Below are 23,839 nucleotides of genomic sequence, written 5' to 3'. Positions count from 1 at the left end.
GCAATAAGTAGAAGGAAATTCAATTTAATTTAAAACCGAATGAAATATCTGTAAATCACTTAATGCCAAGTCTTACTGAGGAATTAACAATATTAAGAACATGAATGTGGCCTCATGAGGGAATTAACTAATTTTCAGAAGTTTCAGAAGAAAAATGTAGCCTTAATTTGTAAGATTATGGTAGGACAAAACTTGGAATACTGGAATCACTGCAGTGTCACCTGGTACTTCCAGACTAAAACAACTGGGTGGTAATCCTGATGTGTGTAGTTCTCAGTAGTTGGATTTTTACAAAATCCATGATGAATCTCCAAGTCATTTTTGTTAGTGATAAAAATGTTTATGATTTCAAAAAGAAAACAAAAGCTGAATTTTCTCAAGAAACAGTTCTGTGAGCTATTTAGGTAGGAAGCCTTTGGATCTCTGCGCTCAAATACTACTTCCCTAAGAAGCTGCAGCTGTTTGCCCTGTGAGAACATTCCTTCAGGTATCAGTTGAGGCTGTGTTCTGTGTAATTTTGATGTGAACTGGTGGAAAAGGGGAAAAGTCATTCAGAACAAATTTCAAAACTCTTCCTCTCCTGCAGGATATAAAAACTCTTCAGAGAAAGCTGACCTTAAGCAATGCGAGAACATTAATTTCCACATGCTGCTGTTCAAGGGAATTTTAATGACTGACACGATTAAGTCAGTGAAAGAAAGTCTGATTTTCAAAAAGGCTTGTATGAATGTTTGTACTGGAAAAAGCTGAACAGGCTCTAATTCCGGCCCCTCATGTTTTTTCAGCCTTGTAGGAAGTAACTGTACAGAAACACAGGGTTATTGACTGATATCCAGCCTGCACAGAGCACTGTAAAAGGCTAAGAATGTAATACTAGTGCTTGCAAAATACTTGGATGTTTTCCCCAAAAGGAGGTATCTTAAGTGAATCCATAAGAGAGATCAAAACAATGTTTACAGGCAAATTATCAAAAATAAAGCCAGAGAAAACATACCATGATAAATCCTTCTGACTTTACTGATTTTCTTCACAGAGCCTGAGACAGGTCATCTTGAGAAGCAAATACCTCTGCTAGGTAACAGCCTGACAATTAACTTTGGGCCAGGTGAGGATCCTTGCCCTAAGGCTGCTCAGCTGTGTGTAATGTCCTACTTTTTCAAGACAACAGATTATGGAGCATCATTAGAGAGTCTACTTGTCCTGAAATGTGTGTTTCTTTTCAAACCATGTGACAGTTAACTGCAGATTATTGTGGGCTTTTAATACTCAAGTCTGAAGCAAAGAGGTCATGTAGAAGTAGCATTTTACAGGGTATTGTTGCCTAGTGTCCTATGTGTGGGCAGATTTAGGATAGCACCAATTGTCAAGTGGGAGATTTGATTTTGAAGCCCATCACTGGCTGGGCTTCTCTCCACAGGGAATGTGGGGAATTTTTGTACTGAAGAGACAGAAGCCATTTGCCTTTTATAAGTACCTCAAGCTTTGCTGCCATGCGAGGAAGCATGTCTCCAGGGGCTGATCTAGATCTCTTTTTTTAGTGTGGGAAAAAGCCACTAATGCAACAGTGTGTGCATACTTCCAGGAGCAGGGCTTGGACTAGGACACCTAGCAGCAGGGCAGAGTGGGCAGTGAAAATGAGCAAGCATCGCTATTGGGTGATGACATAGCTTGAATAAAAAAGGATGATAATCTTTCATGCTCACTGTTCTTTCACAGGTCACCAGTCATCTTGCAGCACGGGTCTTGCAACACTCCTGCCACAGTTTCAGGTGTGTCCCGTATGCCCAGAGTAGGAGCCACTGCACAGTATATCCCAAACAGTCTATCCCTTCCAAATGATAATGGATTTTGACACCTGGTGAGCTAAAATTTCTGCTCAGATCCTTGACTAGAATAAAACCTACAAAGCATGAGTAATTTATGCCAGGGCACTGGTGCACCACATGTTGGAGTAATGAGGCAAATGTGTTCCCCTCTCAAAGAAGGTGATATTGCCCAGTGTCATTGTACAGTAAGAGCCATCATGATTACGTATTTCTGGATGTTTCATCTGGATTTATTGTATTCAAAAAAGCTCAGTGATACCAATGCAATTAATGATAGAAATCAGATGTTGTATCTGATTATGCATCTTGTATACCAAATTAGAACAATTAGGACAAAAAGTGAGCTGCTGAACTAATCTTTCTTACAAGATCACCCATGTCTTTGAGCTTCTTTATGATGATGAAGCATCTGTAGGAAGGTAAGGAATTCGATAGGGTAGAGAGGTTCAGAGCAGTTGGATTGCTAGCCCACACGAGAATAGACAAAGCACTCCTTTGAGGGGTCGCTCTTCTGCACCACATCATAGTTACAGCTTTCCTTGTTGAAAACAATTTTACAGTTCTCTTTGTCGTATCCAGTAGGAGTATGAAAGCTGTCATGGGCAAAGAGAAAGCACATGTTAGACTGAGATTCAATACTTCGGTGGCTCAATGGCTATAGCCTGAACTACTGCTGTGTGACGTAGCTCTGAAACTTTGGCTTAGACCAGCCTAGCTAGCTTGAGTGCCACACAGCTACAGCTTCTAGGGCCTCAAATGATGCTTTGCTGTGCTGTGTAGGTGCTCCAGCACTAGCATAGGGATTTCTAGCACAGCCCTCTACAGTGTGACGTAAGCATGGTCTCAGCATCTTTTGTCTCTTTTCCATTAATTTGTCATTATTGCCAGTTTGCTTAGAATGTGGTAGATGATTTCTGACAGACTGTCACCTAAGCAAATGTAATGAGCATAATCAATCCATTTTGACCCTTTGAGGAGGCTGGATAGGAAGAAAGGAGGATGTTGAATATGAATATTGGATCAGCATATTCACTGGGGAAAAGCATCTCTGGAACTGGATTCAGATCATCATCAGCCCTTTAAAGAGGCTTCATTTAAATCCCTTGTGGAATAAATTCCCTAAATTAAGTGTAAGAGGGCTTTACAAGTTGCTCAAAATTAAAGGCAAGCACCAACTGAATGTATCTGGAGGCACTTGTTTTCACTCCCACACTCGCAATTGGCAGAAAGAGAGCTAAGATAAAGCCACAGATCTAAATGATTAAGAGCTATATTTGCCTTGCCCTAACTCTGTGACAAGGGTAAGGAAAAGCTCCCTTGTGCCCCTAGAAACTCATTTATTTTCAGCAAATGGAAAACTATAGTCTTCCTATGGGCAATGATACCACCAAGAAGTTGAAACTTACAGGGAGCAGCAGCGCATTGCATCCGGGCTGCAGGTGCATCTGAAGCAATTATGTGTCCTCTTAATGTCTCCAAAGGGATATAGTTTTCCCTCCAGCCTACAGCCTGCATAAGACAGCAGCAAAGGAAAACATGTTCTTTAAGTTTCCACGTAAGGGCTGAACAGATTAAAAGTGATTGCAAAAAAAGTGTTTTTCCTGGAAATAGTAAAGTAGAAGTCATTTTATTTTCCAGGTTATTACCTGGACTATTTTGAGAGCCTGAATTTATTTCTTCTTCACTTGTTAGAGATAGTTTCAGTGTAACAGGTCTGGAGTGAAAGCACGCAAACAAACATCCACCTGGCACTGTAAGTACTTTCAACTCCAGCCTGAGCTCCATGTGTTGGAATAGCAATAGCAGCCCACTGTCAATAGCCATAATATTGCTGCAAGCATACCCAGCGCAGGGCAAGATTTTGTTTTTCCCTTCTTTTGGAAAACTGGTGCTGGAATCCTATTCACATCTGACATCCCTGCTCCCCACCACCACCCCACACACACCCCCCAGCTTTGTATTTTGAGCCCTTCCTGACAGCATGTAGAGCTGATCTGCCACAGAGCAATCAAGTAAGAATACCTTCCCTCTTACCTTCGTTGGCCTCCCCTGGCTTGTTCAGTTTAGAAAAGCAGTATGCATCACCCAGTGCCACTATGATGCCCATTGCAACAAGGAAAGCCAGAAAGTTCTTCTGTAAAAGACACACAGATCCCATGGGATTAATTTAATTCCACTTTGGTTATATTTGTTTTCAAAAGCTAAGTCACTGAATCTGAAGCAAAAGTTCAAAATAACCTTCTGTAGATGAAGGTGTTAGAAAAGGGCACTCCGGACATTTCACTGCCTTGTGACTTTTTTCTTTAGGTGTGATGAGACAAAACTACATGACATAAATGTGTCAGCAGCATCACTCACTACCAAAGTCCAATCTCTAGAAATCACAAAAAACTTCAGTAGCACTATGCACTTGAAAGCCCTGTCAGACTCTTATTAGTGCTTTATTTGTTGTCTTTGAATAAGATTTCTGATTGATATCTCCAGGAAAGCACAATCTGTATAGCATCCCATTGCTTCACTTTTAGGTACAGCAATTTCTCCAATTGGCAGTAGAGTGGAAGACAATTACATTCCTGCAATTTTTTAAAAATAGGTGGCTAGGTAGAGAACAGAGACACAAATTAGTGACTTAGGGTAAAAATCCAGTGCTGTATAATCTACTTAGCAGCATATGAGCCTTCTTGTCAAACAACATGGTTGCACAGGTCTGGACATGTCACAGTCCATCCTTCCTTCTGTCTGGTGGTAGCAACAGCTAAACATCTGTAAGAGCTCTTCAGAGATGTCTGATGGGACCTGTTTAGCAACTTTTAAAAAAATGTCTGCATAATGTTGTAATGGCCATTACACTGGGGTAGAGGGACAGGAGAAGCAGGCACGCTGTCGAAGAGACCCATGCTGGAACAGTTCATGAGGAACTACAGCCTGTGGGAGGGCCTCATGTTGGAGCAATTTGTGGAGGACTGTCTGCCATGAAAGAGAGGACATGCTGGAGCAGGGGAAGAGTATGAGGAGTCCTCCTGGCTGAGGAGGAAGGAGCAAGTGATTAACTACCCACAACACCCATTCCCTGTCCCCCTTTGCCACTCACGGGGAGGAGGGAGGGATTTTGGGACCAAAGTTGAGTCTGTGAAGAAGTTAGGGGTGGGGGGAGGTGTTTTGAGATTTAGTTTTATTTCTCATTCCTCCACTCTGTTTTGCATAGTAATAAATTAGATGATTTTTTTGAAAATTGAGTCTGGTTTGCCCTAATGATAATTGGCGAGTGATCTTTTCCTGTCCTTATCTTGATCCATGAGCCTTTTATTATATTTTTTCTCCCCTGTCCAGTTGAGAGAGTGATGGAGTAACTTTGGTGGGCATCTGGCCTCCAGCCACAGGGAGTTTTATAGGTAAAGGGAGGAGCTAGGTCTATGGAGTGGTCTGGGAATGGTGTAATTCTTAATTTCCACAGTGGTTCTGTGATGTGGAGATCCTGATACTTTGGGGTAGAATATAACCAGTTGAAATGCTGAGGACCTGTTGTGGTTTAGCTCCTGCCAGCTAGGATGAATTCTATCTTAGCTGAACCCAGGACAGGGCCATAACCAGAATGTGAAGTTTGGAAGAAAGAATGAAACTCTTAAACCATGCTGTTCTGTGGTGCCTGGCCAAAGGAAAAATGTCTAAGCAACTCCTATTCCATGAAGTTGTAGGATTTAACGTTGCAGCTGGTCTCTGCTGGGGTTCCATGCATATTTGGTATGGATCTATTGGGCTATCTGTGCCATACAGCTGACCAGGACTTTGAGACCTAAGGCAATCATGGCTTTCCACAAAGCCTCTCAGTGTGCTTGGGCTACTGCTTGCTGTATATTACTAATCCATCTTGAGTTTGGTAGTGGTTTTCCTCCAAACTGGTTACAACCACACATACCAGTTCTACCAGAGATCTTACTGCTGTCACCCATGTCTTTATAGAAAAGGCTAACATCCTTGTTTTCCTGTGCTAGGCTATCTTCTGTGAATGCTTTGTCCAGTGTTTGCTTCAACATTTGTCCTTATCTTGCTATCCCTTGTAATGTCAATCAGATTAACTTGGGCGTTCCTTCCACTAAACCTAAGAGAAAGAGGAAATCTGTGGTGTCTAATCACTGTCTGAACTGGCTTTATGCTGTAACAATCAACTAAACAACAGATAGTTAGCAGTAAAGGACCCACATTAAATAGGCAAAGCACAGATTAAATTAAAGAGGTAAGAAATCACTGGCAGAAACAGTGTCCTTTATTGGTAATGGTAGAGTGTATTACAGTTACATTGATGCCAATGGCTCTTAGTTAAACATCTGGGTTGTGTTGTTCTGAGCTGTCTGTTAGGCATTTCAAGGAATCCTTTTTTTTCCTCCTTGTTTGCTCTCTTAAAAAGGTGATGCAACCAGTCATCTTGCAGAGCAGAATATTCCAAACTGCATTTAATGGCCTTTGAAAGTAGGAGAATTAATGTGGAATGAGATACCAGGTCACTTTCAACTAAGTCTTGTTTGAGTATAGACAAGCTTTGGGAAAGCTTAGGCAGAGAAATAACTAGCTGATAATTTTGTTCTTTATGAATCTACATATATTATAGAACATACTGTCTCATCCAAAAAACTTAAGCCATTACTGAGAATCTCATAAAAGGCAGTAATTGATGTCTCTACCTTTGAGGATTTGAAGAACATATATTAGGGAAAAACTGGGCCATAGGGCTTTGTCTATTTATTTAGCATTATGTAACTATGGATTCAGATTCTGCAAACACATTTGGAGGCTTGAAGAGCTGAAGCAGGACTTGACAGATCAAAGAAAAATGCCAACAATACACTATTACAATTTTAATTGTAAAGTTGACTATATTTTAAACTGTATTTTACATCTACATTTTTTGAGAGGTTGCTTCTAAATGTTTACAAAATTCTGAATATTTTCACAATCATTTCTGAGAAAAGCATAACAAGTGAAAGACTAGTAGATACACGTGTACAACTTCTTGCAAAGAATTACAAAGCAAAGAACAAAATTCACAGTAATTTTCATAGAGGTGACTTACTGTCTTTGCATCTTGCAGTTTTTAATAATATATATCCACATTTTAAAATGTGTTATTAGGTGATTCTCTTAAATAGCCTTCTTATGCAGTTTTAAAGCAAATTCCTACCTGTATTCTCCTTTTAAAAATTTCTAAACCTTGGACTTACCATTAGGGAATGTTTGGCTTCCAAAGAGCTCCAAGCCTCCGGAAGAACTCTGCAAGTGCTTTATGTGGAATCTGGGAGCAAATATTTTATGGTGCCTTCATGTTGAGCAATTCAAGTCTCGGGTGGAAAAAAGCTTACTCAACTCAAATGCAATTATGTTGACATATCTGAAGAAATCACTGAAATTTTGCCAGCTGGCAGTGAAAAAATGTTTGATTCTGTAGAGCACTGACCTGGGTAAAAAGTTGGACCTGGAACTTTGTATTCCTTGGAAGAATTATGATTAGAAGAAATGCCTTTCTGGTGAAATACAAGTATTGATAGCGGTGGTGTAGGCAGTATTGTATGGTTAGGTGATTTTCAGCTGTGGCAGGACTACATGCTGACCATTTCTGGGATCAGTGGGTTGGAATATGCTTTAGAGTTGGAAGCTTTTGCCAGGTCTTTGCGTACTCATGTTTGATGTTGTAGTGTGCATTGTAAGATAACCAAAGGCATTTGGCCTTTACCAGTACTGAAATCTCTTAACGTTTAGATCTTAGTCAAAGTTGCATCATATTACAACTTGTCGCTTTCTCTTCAACTAAAATAAGGATTTCCTCTCAAATCAGAAGTCTGCTGTTGCTCCTGTGGGACTTTGACCTGAGTAACTGTGACAGAAAATGTATGATCGCTTTTATATGTGGAAAGTACAAGCAATAATACATTTCAGAGAGATGGTAAAATATTCTCCTTTCTTTTGCTCCTGCAACTTCTCTTTAGAATGAAATAAGAGCATGTAGCCCTACCTGTATTTCAGAAGAAATATTTTGCTACAGATGCTGGCAAGCAACTTGAAGCTCATTGCAGTGGGATATTTATCACCAACTACAAGAAATTTGGCATATGACTTTAAGATTATCTTTAGAAACTATGGACAAATAAATTGACTAAAGTTTGGCTGTACTACAAGCTAGATAATTTGGGGCTGCTTTTTAAATTTTTTTTTAATTGTTTCTTTTGAATAAATTAAACAGAGTTGTAAATACTTTGGAATGGTGGTGTGATAGCAAAAATAGTCGTCATTCTTTTCCTTCTACGCACTATATATTTCTGAGTAATAATAATAATTAAATCAGGCTTTAGACGTAGTCAATCCAATGAAATAGGAAAAAAAATAGAAAGAAGTGCATCGCATGACATAATTCCATGACCACCTTGGAGCAAAAGCTGAAATGGAAGCCTGTGAAGGTTTGATAATCCTTTAGTAAGAAGAACATAATTAATGAAAAGTTACTAAGCATTCAATTTTACAGACTATACACCTGAAACTTTTTGTTGTTGTTATGATATCATCACTATATGTTTAAAGACTTTCATTTAATGAAAGTCACGTTTACGTCACTGGGAAAATTCACTAAATTTCCTTTTTTACCCTTTGCTTCTGACATACTGGATAGTAGTACTTTGTCAAAACCTTCCTCTTGTCTGTGCTTACAGAGTGTCACATCATAACTTCCCTCAGAGGAGTAAAGTATTTTGGTCTTCAGATGTGTAGCACAGATTTCCTTTCATTCTTATAACCCATTTCTGAACAGTCTCCAATCTGACAGTATCTCACTTCAATCTGAATACAGAAGAAGGTCTGAAAGTTTCTAACTGTTGTGGAAATGTCCCCAGAGGCAATGCTTTTCCTGTGCATGCATCCAGGGACCACACCTGCTGTTTCAAGCACAATAATGTTCTAAATACAAAATACTTGCTTTCCATCTCTAAACTCTACTCGAGGGCACTGTTTTAAATATATTTGTCACTATTTACAGAGTTTTAATAGAAATCCTATTCCTACAAAATGTTTTAAAATTAAAAAAAAATAAATCTCTAAAGCACAGATTAAAGTAAGCAGGGTTTATTTTACCTTCAAGATAACCAGACTTAGTCATTATTTGTCACATTAAGCATTTTTTGCAAATCCTGGCCACAATGACTTACGTCAGAACACCTTATTATTCTTCTGCCAATGAGTTCCTGCTAAAGCACTGCTGATTGTCTGCTAGTGGGCTGAGCCTCCTCAAAGTGCCTTTGAACCTCCTGCCTTAGGACATGCAGATCTTACTTTAAAAGAATTGAATCTTTCCATAAAGTCTTAGATCCAGCTACATCTCCAGCAAGTTGCTTTTTTAATACACTTTCTTTCAAGACTGATTGCTTCCATAGCACTGCATTAATTTGCTTTCCATCAGTTGTTATACAGCATGAAGAAAGACAGAACTACCCGACAAACCCTCCTGTGGAATGTCCATCATCCTTGTGATCAGTTCCACTATTTCTGATCATTTTCAATATTCCTGTGAAGATGATAGCTGGGTTATGAATACAGAGTGATGAGGGACTACTTTTTCTGAATGCAGGATTACTAAAATGCAGAAAATGTCTAAGGCTTTGTTGGTAGGACAGCTGCTAAGGATTTCATAAGTAGACCTTTCCTAGTTTCCCAGATGAATGCTGCTAAACATGTCTGGTCTCAGCTTCTTAGGAAGAGTTTTCTCTGAAGCGTTGACACCTGGAGAAATCTCTCAAAAAGTTATCCTGTGAGCTATTATGGTATTACTTTTATAGTGGTTAAAAGTACTTGTATAGGACCTTCTAAAAGGCAAGTTGATTTGGGGTGATGGAAAGGAAGGTGATGCCAATTATTCTTGTCCTGTCCTCACAATCCTGCTTCATAACCCACCAGCAATTTGGAGCTCAGGGTAATCTATTGTTACCAGGTTGTTTGTTGAGTGTGTTTTTAGAGCTGAAGAAAGAAAGGCCTCATTCCTTTGCTTTTACTTCCAGGCTATTTAAAATCTTCTAATTAAATTGTAAAACCTAGTGGATGCTCTTCCTCTATTTTAAGTGTAGTAAACTTTATGTCAATTTAAACCTAGTAATAGATTTAAGTAGAGGTTTGGTAATTGTAGTTTAAGTAAATTCCCTCTCAACTAAAGATAAACGGCTGAAGAGATTCATTTTAAGTGCAACTAAATGTTTTTGCCCTGGTTTAAATAAACTGATTTAAATTCATTACTGTTAAGGAACTCTGGAGTATAAACAAGAGTTTAGAATAATGTTCTTGGAAAGAAACACCTTTTTATACACTGCTAGACTAGATTTGCTACTGTTGTGGCCAGGAGATGCCATTTCTGCATATCAGGATTGATGTATACTTTGCAGCAGCAGTCCATCAGCAGCAATTAAAGTCATGATCCTTTAATAGCTTTAGAGGCAATGTTGCTCTTCCAGGAATCAATTCTCTGAGCATGAGTAAGTTTACACAGGACATAGCAAGAATTGTTTGGTATGCCTCTAGAACTGCCCTGTAGCTTTATTCCCTCTGTAGCTGCCTTCAGCTGTTCATCCAAGTATGTCTAATTCTGATGTATCCAGTTTCGCATAAAAAGGAATGTATTTTCCCTTCCTTTTTAAATGTAGTTCATATTTAACCACACCAAGCTGAGTGGTGTGGTTCATACTCTAAAAGGAAGGGATACTATCCACAGGGACTTTAACAGGCTTGAGAGATAGGCCATGCAAACCTTATGAAGTTCAACAAGGCCAAGTGCAAGGTCCTACATGTGGGTCAGGTTAATCCCAAACATGGATGCAGACTGGGCAATGATTAGGTTAAGCGCAGCCCTGAGAAGGGCTTGAGAGTATTTCAGGATGAAAAACAGTGTATGATCTGACAATGTGCAACAGCAGCCCAGAAAGCCAACTGGGTTGCATCAAAACAAAACGTGGCCAGCAGGTTGACGGAGATGATTCTTCACTTTTACTCTGCTCTTGTGAGATCCCACCTGGAGTACTGCATCCATCACTGGGGTTATCAGCATAAGAAAGACATGGACCTGCCTGAGCAAGTCCAGAGGAGGGCCACAAAGATGATCAGATGAGGGGAGGAATGGCTTTAAACTGAAGGACGGGAGATATAGGTTAGAGATGAGGAAGAAATTCTTCACAGTGAGGGTGGTGAGGCACTGGCACAGAAAAGCTGTGGCTGCCCCCTCCCTGGCAGTGTTCAAGGCCAGGTTGGATGGGACTTTAGGCAACCTGGGCTAGCGGAGAATGTCCCGGCAGAGGGATTGGACCTAGATGATCTTCAAGATCCCTTCCAACCCAAACCATTCTGTGATTCTATTTTTACACTTCCCATTGAAAATGCTTTCCCTTTCAGATCTTGCACATCCAGAAAGTAGATGTCCTCATGGTGGGTTAATACTCAATAAGAGAACATAGAGTTTCTTTGTGGACTTATTTTCCAAAGTTCACTGCTCATTCCACAGAACATACATATATCACACAGATAAATATCAGCACACAAGTCACACAGATTAACTAAAGCTCATGTACATTAGAAATATGTTTTTCACTTAAATAGGTTTTAAGCCTACTGAGAAAACCTGGAAAACTCCCATTAACTTCTGTAGCCTTCATATTAGATCCTAGGGCTTGGATCAAGCAAAAACCACCGAATATATCCTTAGCTTTAGCCATATGAGTAGTTCCATTGTCTTCCCTGGAGCCACTCCTTGTTCTCAAGCACAAGCTTGGTGAAAGGCTTTGCTGTATCTAATGTGGAACACAAGTTTACAGTCATCCCAGCTCCATGTTGTTTTATCAACTATGATATATGAATTGATATGTAAAGTTTAATTTCTTGACCTATTTACAAAAGTTGGAGGGTAGCACTATTCACTAGTCCTGTGAGTTTCATGTTTCAACATTTTGCTGAAGACTGGAGTAGAAAAACATGAGACTGTGATTCAGGAGCTTTTTAAGCTTTTCCTTCTGATACTGACCTGATGCATTACTTCATGTGGCTCCCTTAAGTGTGTCAGAGATTTCAAGTTGCAGAGCTTATTACCTGATTGTGGAGGACTGCAGAACCCAGAGATAGAACCCAAAAGTCACCTTGCCCCATTCCTCGTACATTAGGCATTTCTACCCCCCACCAAGGGAACTCCAGGGTAATAGCCATCCTCCAAAACCATAAGCAATGAACTTTTGGGATCAAGGAAGGATCAAACCCACATAGGAGAAACCATGAAACACAGACTCACGTGTGTTTCCAACTCCAGGTTCCTTTAGAGTTCTGCTCTGATTTTTTTCTTTTTCCCTCTTTTAGGATTTCTAGTTACCTGAACTGAGTTTATCATCCTGTTGGTTTTTTTTTTTCCTGCTTGCACAACAACTTATTGCAGTAAGTCATTTGACTGAGTACATAGCAGCAAGGTCTTTTAGGTGACATGGGTAATCACAGTCTGCTTCTTTCTGACACTTGAGCTGTAATTAATTATTTTAAAGAAAATAAGATTTTGAATTCCCTGAAATTAATAAATTACCTACACAGGTAGGTAATTAATAAAATACCTACACAGGTAGGCATGTGGTGTTTTCTGTCATTGCATTAACCAGCAATGAATCCCAAACAGGAGGGCAGGTACCTTGAGGGGCTTCAGGATCCCATGCTGGTCGAGTGACAGCACTTGTGTACTGATTTCTAGCTGCAGACACTCCTTTCTACATTGTGCACCAGAAATTGAGGCATCTTCACTTGTCACCCCAAGTCCTTTTGCAGCCTGCAGATAACACAGGAGGGTTGAGAGTTCTGGTAGTTGCAGGGCTTAGACAAAGACATCTCTATCCTGTACCAAGCCATACAACACAATCTGGCCATGAGAACAAGGAGTGGCAGGGAAGATGAAAAACAATGCATAAACTGTGTTGGAGTTCTTTCTGGTGTGATACAGAAAGTTATGTTTTAATTGTACGTTGGCTTTTTCTTTTGTTTGCATCCTGTTCTAAATTATAAAAACATATTTACTTTCTGTTAGCTATTGGGAAAGCTGGCTATGGTATTATCTTTCTTTTTTTTTTACCATGTAAATATTTGTGAGTTTAACCAAGTGCTGTGTCTGTTTAAGCTTTTGTTAGCACTTCCAGTTTAAGGCAACAGAAAGTAATACTTCTGCAGAAGTTTTTACCCATGGAGAAAAAAAAAATTACCTGGGCTAACTATATGGTATATCATTACCCCAATTATCAAGAAGACAATATTTAGAGTTTTAATGAATATCATGCTAAGGCTCTGTCCGCTGGACACTGTAATACTTTCATGGGAAAATTCTAATGGGAATTTACTAGCCACTTCATATAAACAGATTAAAAAATAAGTAAAAGAGAAAAATCAGATTCCCCCCCCCCCAGTAATCCTCTATGACTATTTATTGTTATTACATAAACTCTGTATGCATGTTAGAAATCATTTTGTCTTTAATAGAGTTGCATTATAGCTTAGTAGTGAATGGGTATAGCATACACAATACCTCCATTAAAGTTGGCCATGTTGTTTATATGGATATTTTCTGGACAAAAAAATAAATTACTACTTGCTTTGAGAGTACTCAAGATCCATCCCAAGTGATTTTCTTTTTTCCAGCTTTGCAGAAGTTGTGAAGAGACAGTAAACTCTGGTTATACCTAGCAAGCATGCAGTACTGGCCTACAACTTACTTTCAAGGTTTCATCAAATTGCCTTTAGCCTCTAACAGCAGCTGCTAAAAGTTCTGCACTGTCTCATGTGCCAGTGGAAGTTATTGTGGATATCCACTGGGGACCACATTCATGGGAATAGATAACATCTTGTGCATTCACAGATGTTCTTTGTGGACAAGAACAAGCTTTGAGGCTAACACCAAATGAGATTAATCTAGTGGATTAAGGAGTCCTAGCGTGCTCTTTGGGCTGCACAACTCCAACTGGTTGTAGTACCCCTCCCACCATTTTTTTTGTCCCTATCCCATACCTTGGTTTCACAGGAAGGAGAAAGCCATCCAGATTGCTATAGTGCAGAATCCCTAACTATGCTAGGATCAATCCCCACTGCTCAATCCAAACTGCTAATTTCATTACCACATTGAGAAGGCAAACTACAGACACATATTTATATCTGTTTCCCCAAATTAGTTGGGAAATTCCAGAGCCAGCTGTTATTTTGGGCATATCTCCAATGCCAAGTCTGTACGTAAGCAAGTTTTCACAGTAGAACAATAAACTTTCGTCATTGTCTCCAGTTTTAAGTGATGATTTATCATAACTAATCAAGAGATTTTAGTCTGGCAGTAGGCTGGGGTAGTACATTTTGATACAGGGCTAACAAGCAATTTCACAATGAGCAGTGTTTTTTTCCACCATGGAGGAACACTGCAGAAAATAGCATGAGACAGAACCATGAAGAGAGCTGTAAAGGTTTGTTTCTTCTTGCACCATGTCTGCATAACTACAGCATCCTATTAAGCTGTGCTAATTCTCGACAAACTAGAGGGCAGAAAAGAGCAGCAATTGCAGTATGTGCTATCTTTCTCCACTCTGCCTTGTGTATGTTTCGTTCAAACCTTTTGTGTCCTGTACCTTGGCCCACTTCTGTAGTCCACAGGAGCCTTCCAGTAACCTCTTGACTGCTTGATCCCACCTTTGCTGCAACCTTTCGGAGTCCCATCAAAAGGACTCTGGCTCATTTGACACTGCTGCAAATGCATAAGGCTGAGCAGTTGCATGGGACTGGCAGAATTACAAGGATCACCAGTCTGCTTTGGACTTCTGTCCTTGTGGCCATTCAGGAAAGAAGAGATTCCAGAAGCACTATGCCACACAGCTAAGGCATGTCTGTAAGTATGGATATCAGAGCTCAGCTCTGTGCAGTCTGTTCCTTAATGTGCAAATCAGTGACATACGTGACTTTTGACACCTTTATATCACATATTCATTTGGAAAGTTCAGAGTGGAACAGGAAGTGATTTTTCTTGTTGTCATCTTCTCTCTAACCTTTAAAAGGAACCTGTTTAAATTCCTCTCTAAAAGAACTTTTAGGGCTGCAATGCTTTTTGAGCCTTGACAATAATGTTTAGGTTAGGACTAAAAAGCAGGTTTTCATTGTGCCATTCATGGCCCTCTCTGCTCAGAGAGTGGTGTATGTATTTCCCCTAAAAGAATATTCAGACTCCAGGTTTCTGTCTGGTTTATTTTTTTTAATGGAAACTAACGTGCAAAGCCCCAAACCTGAACCTGCTTGATGGGAAGTCCTACATTTTTCATCATCAGTACACACAGAGCATACAGACCTCACATTTTGTAACCCACAAAGCTCTATGCAAACAGAACTTTGTTTTATCAACAAAGGACTTGTTGGATTTTATTCCACACTTCAGTGAATATGGAAAGTAACTAAAGGCAAATTTTTCTATGTTTTGGAACGTTGCAGAGGAAGGAGCTATGGCAAAACACTAAAAGCCTTGGAGAATAATTTTAGATTAATCCCATCTGTGTATCTTTTAACAATCTTACTCAAGACATTGTTGTGAAAGTAGCCTAGGCTAATATTTTTCTAGTTGTACTTTGTTAGTTTCTGCTGTCTTATCACTATATTAAAATTCTTCAAATTCTACTAAGGTTGAAGGTCTGAGCCAGTTCAGTAATAGTATCTTGTTATAGAATCACAGAGAAAAATAGAATCAAAAGGAGTATAATGCTACTCTGCTTTTAGAAGTCCCTATATCCCCCATCTAGCACTATCCTTCAATATCTGGATGTAGCCAGTAAAACCAGTATTATGAGAACTTGGACATCTTGGGTGGTTTTCTTATTTAAAGTGAGAACATAAGAAGCAAATCACCCCATACCCTGGTTCTTCTTGAGGTCTTCTGTGGTATGAGTGCAGTCAAGTGCAGTAAATAAATAAACTCTGCAAGCTATTATAAAGGGCTGATCTAAATTGATCATTTCCAATGAATAATTTAGTTACCAGCTGGAAGAACAGATGATTGTATTGTCATTTCCTTTATGGTTAATTCACTTGTAATAAAGAAGATACGAAATGCAGTAGTATGACGAAGTTTTTTAATCCACTGGAAAAACATGATTTAGTGAGAAAGTGGAAAGTCAGAGTTGGTGTTTGACCTGCAAAGACCCAGGGATAATTGGCCGTGAATCCCAGTGCACCATATATGCATTTTTGTTAGTGTCTATAGCATTTTTCTTCTAGCAAATCCCAGAATTCCTGGAGTGGGCTTAAGAATAATCTACTTTAAATCAAAGGAGATTTTGCCATACACTTTTGTAAGAAAAATAGGAGGAAGGGGTCCCACTCTAGCTTTGTAAGAGTGGGCACCGGCATACCCCGTTGCAGTGCTCCGGCGGGGAGCTGTGCTGCAGACATGCTGCCATGACCTGCTACCCCTGCTGCCCTCGCCGTTGTTCCCGGTGTGGGGCAGGGCCGTTACCAGTCACTAATGGTCTCTCAGTCAAGGGTGTCAGACCCCGAAAGCGGATACAGTGGTCAAAGACATCTCCCATCTGGCCCTCCGTTCCCCTCAGCTGGGACTTAGGGTCCTCACAGGAGGGATGGAGCAGGCATCCCGTCACCCAGCTGAGAGCAAGCTCAGCCAGCTTCGCGCTGCCACCCTCCCGGGCCACGAGGCTGCGATGGCCAACTTCGGACCGGATGGGTGCCCAGGTGAGTGCCCTGTTCCCAGCAGGGCTGCGCTGCGGCCGCCACACCCCCGTTCGAAAGGATCGTGCCCCGCGCCGGAGCGGCTGCGGGGCCGCGGTTAGGCCGCGGCGGGCGAGAGCCGCGCGAAGCGATGCCGGCGCGCCCCCTGCCGCTCTGCCCGTGCGTGAGTCGCGCAGGGCGGGCCCGGGCGGCGGGTCACGTGACGGCGCTCAGCTGACCGCCGGGCGGGCGGCGCGGCGGATGGCGCCGGCGGGTGCGGAGGGAGCAGCGAGGCCCGTGGTCACGGTGAGCGTTTGGGCGGGCGTTCGGGTGTAGCTGCAGCGCCGGTTCCGGTTTCTCGGCTGACTGCCCTTCTCCCGCAGATGAACGGAGCCCCGCGAGACGCGGCGGAGCCGGCGCCGGTGTGGGAGCGGCCCTGGTCCCTGGAGGAGATCCGTAAGGGCAGCCAAAGCTGGTCCTTGGCCTCGGACGCAGGGGTGAGCGGTGCGACCAGGCCCGGGTCCCTGCGGCTCGGTGCTCTCTGCCACTGGGGTTTGGGGGGTGTCGGGTGGGGGACTGTGTGCGGGACGGTCCTGCCGCCTGCTGGCCCGTGCAGCTTCCGGGGGTCGGCCCGGCTGTCTCGGGAAGGGCGCTGTGGCTGCAGCCCGCCGGGCCCTGACTGGGTTCCGCCTGGCGGGCTGCAGCCTCTCCCGTTGCTTTAATCTTCTGGTCCGGGCGAGGAAATGGCCGTGAGGAGTTGGCCTGAAAGGAAATGCAGAACGAAGTGGGGACTGAGTAGGATGAGGCTTGGTCCTGGGTGTAGGTGGGAGTGCTGCAGTCTAAGCTGTGTTTACTTTGGTGCTCAGTTGAAGTGTATGATCAGCACTGCCTGTGTCATAAACTGTGCCAAAATAAAAAAAGAATTGGAAGCTGACTGTTTCTTTTCTCTGTTTTTAAACAGCTTCTGCATTTTCTACAAGAGTTCTCACAGCAAACCATTTCCAGGACTCATGAAATCAAAAAGCAAGTAGATGGATTGATTAGTGAAACAAAAGCCACAGACTGTCGCCTTCATAATGTCTTCAATGACTTTCTTATGTTGTCCAATACACAGTTCATAGAGAATGTGAGTATATTCCTGTACAGTATCAAGCTTGTACTTCAGACATTGATGGTGTCCCTTACTGTAATACAGAGGATGATGTTAATTTAGATATGAAGTGGTTTTTAATTGATTTCTGTTAAAGAGTGTCATAATTCCTTTGAGAGTCACGCACTAGTCAATATTGGCGGATTCTGTTTTGCTGCTTCTGAGGTACCTTCCTTCCTTGTTGTGGTGGTTTAGCCATGTCTGGAGGCCAGATGCCCACCAAAGGCTGTTACTCCCTTTCTTAGTCGGACAGGGGACAAAATATATATTAAGAGGCTCAGGAGACAAAATAGGGACAGGGAGAGATCATTCTGTCAGCAGTGACATGGGCAAAACAGACTCAACACAAAGTTAAGAAGAGAGAAACTACATAATTTATTACACTACACTACAAAGAACAGTGGAGACTGGATTTGGGAGCGTGACTAGATCTTAAAACAAACGCAACCACATCTTAAAACACTTTCCCCCCACCACTCCCTTCTTAGCAGGATTTTGCTCCCTTCTTCCCCCCCTATTTGCAGTACAGGGGCGGCAGGGACTGGGGGAAATGGGGTTCTCGGTAGCACCTTCCCCTACCCCTCCATTCTAAGCAGACTTCCCTTTGGCCATGATTTTGTTCCCTTCTTCCCCCTGCTCACAGTACAGAAGGGCAGGGACTGAGAAAAAATGGGGTTCTCGGTTACTTCTTCATGAGCTGTTTTCCTCTTTCAGATCTTAAAACACCTCTAACTTCCCCCCCGTTGCACCATGGGGTCTCGCCCACAGGAGACAGTCCTCCACGAACTTCTCCAACGTGAATCCTTTCCCACAGGGCTTTACCTCTTTATCACAGTGTCTCTCAGTCCCAATCCTCCACGAGATTCCAAGCCTTCCCCCAGCAAACCTGTTCCGACACAAATATTTCTCATCTCTGTGTCTCTGTTTCTCCTCATGGCTGCAAGTGCTGGCAGGGGCTTATCCCAACGTAGGGTCACAGCATCTTCTCTATGTCTCCACCTGCTCCATCCAGCGTGGAGCCCCTCCACAGGCATCAGGTGGGGTCTCGGCCTTTTCCATGGGTATCTCCATGGGCTGCAGGGGCATGTCCTCCCCCACCCTTCTCCGGCCTTTGTGTCTGCACAGCTCGTTACATCTTCTCACTCCCTTCTCCGGTACAGCTGCCTCTGGGTTGTTTTCTCCTATATGTGATTCTCAGAGGCGTTTCACTATCTCTTGGGCTGTGACTTTGGCCTTGAATTGCTTGTTGTTTATAGTTTAGGCTGGCAGAAAACTCTAACTGCTGCTTAAAGAAACTGTCTCAGTAGCACAGCCTCACAAAACTGCAACACTTGCTTCCATATGACATGGAGATCAGAGTTTCATTTTTAGGACTACAAATGAGTTGAGGTCTCTGGAATGGCCTGGTGTATCTTTAGAGGTAGCATGAATGTAGGATTTGACAACAATTGGCTGTGTAAATATGAGGTATGTTATATGATGCTGTAAGTTGGCCCAGTAGTATTATTTTACATTAAAAGCAGTTGGTGTTAAATGTGTCAGTCTGCAGGCAGTAGTCTATTATGTTTGGTCATGATGAGCGTGTTTGTTGGTTAATATTCTCTCTTCATGTACATTGCTATTTTAGAGAGGTAAAAGTTGGTCATGAAAGCCTGTTACAGCCAACATTGTATCACTAGGAGCAGGTGTGTAGTTATGATGTAGAGCTTTAATGGTCTTTCAGACATGGGGAGTATCTTTTAGGACTGTGGGTTTTATCAGGTGATTTGTTTTGATCAGCGTTGTTCTCAGGCCACAGATGTGTCTCATCTGAAGCCACGATGTTATTAGTGGGAAGGTGCTGGCAAAGGACAAGAGAAGGGAAATCTGTTTGTCTGGTTTGGGGTGGGTTTTTTTTGGTGGTGGGGGGGTTTTTTCAGAGCTGCTATGTCTCTTCTGACCTATCTTTGCTGTTCAGTGTAACAATTCTGCCTGGGAACAGTTTGTACCAAGTGTCTTAAATCTTGGGTGCTTGAAGGTGTTTGTTCCCAAATTTGAGTGCACAGAAATAGGTCCTCATTTCTAGTTCTCAATTTAGTTAATGTGAGAGAGCACTCTCTTCCCAGGGGATAACTACACCTGTGTTTGAGAGATCAGGATTTAGGTTTGCAGGTTCAAGGGAGACTTTTTATTCCACCGTGTCTCCTTGTAGCTGATCGTACAAGAGAGTTCTAAAATAGCTGGATGGGAGGGATCATCAGAACAAACTGAAGGCAGCTGTGAACCTTTCCTGTAAGTTGCAGAAGAGTAAACAAGAAGAAAAACTCTGAAATAACAGAAAATGAAAGGAAAATAGCCTATAAGTAAACTTAGATTCCACTTTGAGGGCTTCTAGAATAGCTGGTGGGGGGTTAAGACAGTGCTGCTTTTTAACATATTTAGGTTAATCAACAGGGTTAAATGTTCAACTTCTACTGCAGTGGCGTTTGCAGTCTTGAATCGCCTCAGTTGGGTTGAGATGATGCTTGACGGGAACTTCAGGGTGTTGATTTTGATGCATGAAGGAAATTATGGCATCATCCTTTTTTTAACTGTTTAATGAATTAATGTGTAATTACACATTACAAATTGATCTGTGGGTGGTGCTCATGGTTTAGCCCCTGCAGCAGTATGTTCTGAAACTAACTTTGCTTGACTTTTTAGAGAGTGTATGATGAAGAAGTGGAAGAGCCTATTCCCAAAGCAGACATTGGAGACAAAACAGAACAGGTAGTTGACTGCTGCCTTGAGCACTGGCAATGTATTTGTAGCTGTTGTCTTACCCTCTCCTTTTCAAACTTATTTTTTGGATGTTTACAGTTTATGAACCAAACTCTTTGTCCCTGAAGCCCCTCTGTTGGGCAGTGTATGTCATTCAAACTTAAAATTGGTAGTAACATAGGAGACCTCTACAGCTTGTGATAGTCTGTTAGGGCCTTCACAAGCTCAATACTGTGTCCAGTAGACTAGACATGTGCATTGATTTTTTTTTTTTTTTTTTTTTTTTTGTTTTTTCCAAATGGCTATGCATGTTTTTTTTCAAGAACATTCAGGAAGAGAACTTAGGCTTTGGGCCTTCTTACTGGATTCAGAGACAGTGAATTGGGGAAGCTGAATCTACCTGCAATTCACAGGGATAAAATCTGAGAGACCTTTTTATGTATCTTATCGCCCTGATGTATTATGCCATAAATATCCCCTTCATGGGCTAGGAGCACAAGTTGAATAATACTGTCTTGTGTATATTTAGAACACCTTAATTTCTGGGGTTGATAAAAGTGAAGTAAGTTAAGCAAGAACAGGTTATGAAGGTCATTTTCTTACATATAGTGGAAAAAGCTTGCAGCACACTAATTTGAAGTTAAAATTTTGCATCCATGTTGTAGTGAGATTGAGTACTGAGTAAAATGCAATGAGTATGTGTTGTTACTGTTACTAAAGGAAAAGACACGGGAACAGAAAGAAGCTGATCTGATCCCCAAAATTCAAGAAGCGGTGAATTATGGGTTACAAGTTCTGGACAGTGCATTTGAACAGCTAGACATCAAAGCAGGCAACTCTGACTCAGAAGAGGAAGAAAGTAATGAAAGGATGGAACTGATACTCGAGCCAAAGGTAGACACACCTGTTTTTGCTGGGAGTGTGGGTTTGTGTTTGATTTTGTGAGACTTGCTCTTTGCTTCTGTCAGCCAGTATCACTGCATTAGTATAAAATTTATATTAGTTACCTAAAAAGATTTGATGACTACTTCTGAAGTGCTCCTTGCTGAACTATTCCTTATGTAGCTTGTCTTGCGGTTGAATTAGCATTAAGGTATGGCACCCTAAAGGGAATTATTTTAAGGGTGGTGAACTTGGAAAGGGAAGTCTCAATTCTGGGTGGAGTGGGACTTTTGAATTTCATGCTTGTTAGGTACACATCATATCTTCATGGGTGGTTTTTATTCTCCAAGTAATTAAGAACTCTAGGTGCAGGACTTGGGATAAAACTGATGCCCACAAGTCTTTGCGAGGGTATTTTTTTGTTAGATAACACCTAGAAAAGTGGGGACCACACAAATTGAAGTAGCCCCCTTTGTAGTGTTAAAAAGGAATAAATCTCAACTGACCCACCTGGTTCTATGCTGACTTGTAACGTGTCTGGTGGGACTCTTGAAACAAGCTTGTATCTTCCTTGAGTTAAAACATGGGATGTAAGACTTAGGTTTTTATTGGCAACATAGAGCTGTTCCTAGATATCAGAAAGACCTGATGTTGTCTCTTTTCAGGATCTTTATATTGACAGACCTTTACCGTACTTGATTGGCTCTCAGCAGTTTATGGAACAAGATGATGTTGGCCTTGGAGATCTCTCTAGTGAAGGTATGTACTGGCACAACCTTTTGTTTCTTATCTGAGACCGATGTGTCGTAGCTCACAGCATGGGTTACACTCCATTGTAGGTTTAGATGCACACTGTGATTAGCTGGGGAAAAAAAAAATGCATCGTGCTGTAACAACCACTTTTCCAGTATGCAAAGCAAGTTGTCAGTAACTTGTGCTCTGTGTATTAGAAACACAGAGTGCTAAAATTGCAGCTCTTCCAAGCCGCCCTCTTTTCCACCTGATTTTTAGTTATCTTCACAAAGCCTTTAAAGTTGATGTTGATGTGTCTACAGACTACATTTCACTGTCTACAGATGCCGTGTCTGATTGTAACTTTTTTGTTTTCATTTAAAATAGAAGGATCAGTAGGTAGTGACCGTGGAAGTGTAATTGACAGTGAAGAGAAGGATGAAGAGGTAAGTGCCAAGTGACAGAGTAACAGCCACTTTGCACAAGCATTCATGAGTCCTTGGGTTGTGTGTGAGGCTATTTGTTACCTTGCTTTTTCACGTGGGTTCTGGAGATGATGGTGTACAATGTCTGTTCTCTATGTCGGTTGTGGTAAATGGGCTTTTCGTCATTATTCTTGTGCAGTAGTTTCCTCTGCAGCTTTTCAGAGAAACAATGAAATGTTGTTGCCTCTAATGCTATTACATTTGAATACTTCACACTGAAGTATTTTATTCCAGTCTAATTTCACTTTGTGAAGCAAATTAGATTCTTATCAAGAACTACCTCTATGGAGAACAAATCCATTGTAAATTACAAAGAATGGAATGGAAACTAACACAAGTTTCAAGGTTAAGTAGGTGTCAGTATTGCACCTCTAGGCTTTGGCTCATAAATATGCTGCACTAGACATCGATTTCTGATGTTTTGCCTGCTTTGTCTGGGGTGCTTCTGCTTTGTAACTGTGCTAGAAAAGCACTCTATTTCTCCTGAGGCTCTTGCTTCTGGTATCTTTTCTCAAGTAAATTTCTTTTGAGTTACTTAAATGCACTGCCAGGTGGAGCATGGAATCTTTGCTAAGTTAATGACTTTCTTGTGAGCTCTCTTCATGAAGATGGTCAGTGACAGGGAAATGGTTCCTTGGTGAGGAGATTTGTGTGTCCAAATATAAGCAAGTCCAGAGCTTCTGAACACTCTCTTGGCTGCTGGACCAAAATTGTGTGATGCCTGTCTTTGGGCTTCTTGTGTTCCAGGAATCGGATGATGAATTTGGAAACCCTAGTGAAGATGACCAAAAGACGGTACGGTTATACACCTTGGTACAACCTGAAAGACTTTCCACTTGTGACACAGCAAGGACGCTGGAAAGAGGGGATAAGAGCTCTAGACGTTTCATGCTTAAATACCTTGGTTAAGGCTGATTTGTGTCACGCTGTATGGGAAGGTTGTCCTGGCTGGATTGCACCATGTTGTGAAATTGGACCCGTGTTGGGCTTAGATATGCTAGCAGGTTGTCATTAGATACAAAGCATATGTAGGATGGCATTGCCTGATGTGTCTTCCTCAGGAATAATTTTGAAATAATAAGTTTTTTCAAATAATTTCCCTGAGGAAAATGAGGCTCTCGTAGGACTGTTTTTTTGTGTGTACATGTCTGTAATTCTAAACTTACTGTGCAGGAAGTAAGGAATAGTGCAGTTTGGGTATGATATGAATTCAAAGGTGCGAACAGTATTAGATGTTTGAAAGATATGCCTGTTTGGATAATAAATGAAAAGGGAAAATATGGGTTTAGATTGAGTGATTC

General features: G+C 41.5%; 2 protein-coding genes across 6 annotated transcripts in view; one reads left to right on the top strand and one right to left on the bottom strand.

Moving 5' to 3' along the window:
• Positions 1-2,034: 2,034 nt before the first annotated feature.
• On the bottom strand, positions 2,035-7,117 carry LOC311192428 (beta-microseminoprotein-like; the record flags this gene model as incomplete). 2 transcript variants are annotated; one of them, XM_084264898.1, is made up of 4 exons in its annotated part: positions 2,035-2,419; positions 3,233-3,335; positions 3,861-3,960; positions 7,043-7,117. In XM_084264898.1, the coding sequence occupies 4 exons, from the start codon at positions 7,043-7,045 to the stop codon at positions 2,290-2,292; spliced, it is 336 nt and encodes a 111-aa protein (XP_084121024.1). In that variant the 3' UTR covers positions 2,035-2,289. The 2 variants fall into 2 exon arrangements, with proteins under 2 accessions (XP_084121024.1, XP_084121023.1); XM_084264897.1 differs by lacking the exon at positions 7,043-7,117 and having other exon boundaries at positions 3,861-3,984.
• Positions 7,118-17,565: 10,448 nt separating this feature from the next.
• WASHC2C (WASH complex subunit 2C) overlaps positions 17,566-23,839 on the top strand; it is a 38,710-nt gene continuing 32,436 nt past the window's right edge. For all 4 annotated transcript variants that reach the window (XM_084264914.1, XM_084264915.1, XM_084264916.1 and 1 more), the window contains exons 1-6: positions 17,566-17,676; positions 20,383-20,448; positions 21,160-21,333; positions 21,987-22,080; positions 22,441-22,499; positions 23,286-23,333. In XM_084264914.1, coding sequence (XP_084121040.1) covers positions 17,647-17,676; positions 20,383-20,448; positions 21,160-21,333; positions 21,987-22,080; positions 22,441-22,499; positions 23,286-23,333 — 471 coding nt within the window. In that variant the 5' untranslated portion in view covers positions 17,566-17,646. The remainder of the gene's footprint in view (positions 17,677-20,382; positions 20,449-21,159; positions 21,334-21,986; positions 22,081-22,440; positions 22,500-23,285; positions 23,334-23,839) is intronic.

The sequence above is a fragment of the Gallinula chloropus genome, assembly GCF_964237585.1.
Source record: "Gallinula chloropus genome assembly, chromosome: 5".
Classification (NCBI taxonomy): domain Eukaryota; kingdom Metazoa; phylum Chordata; class Aves; order Gruiformes; family Rallidae; genus Gallinula; species Gallinula chloropus.
The sequence above is the reverse complement of the archived record's forward strand: the minus strand, read 5'-3'. Positions and strand labels throughout refer to the sequence as shown.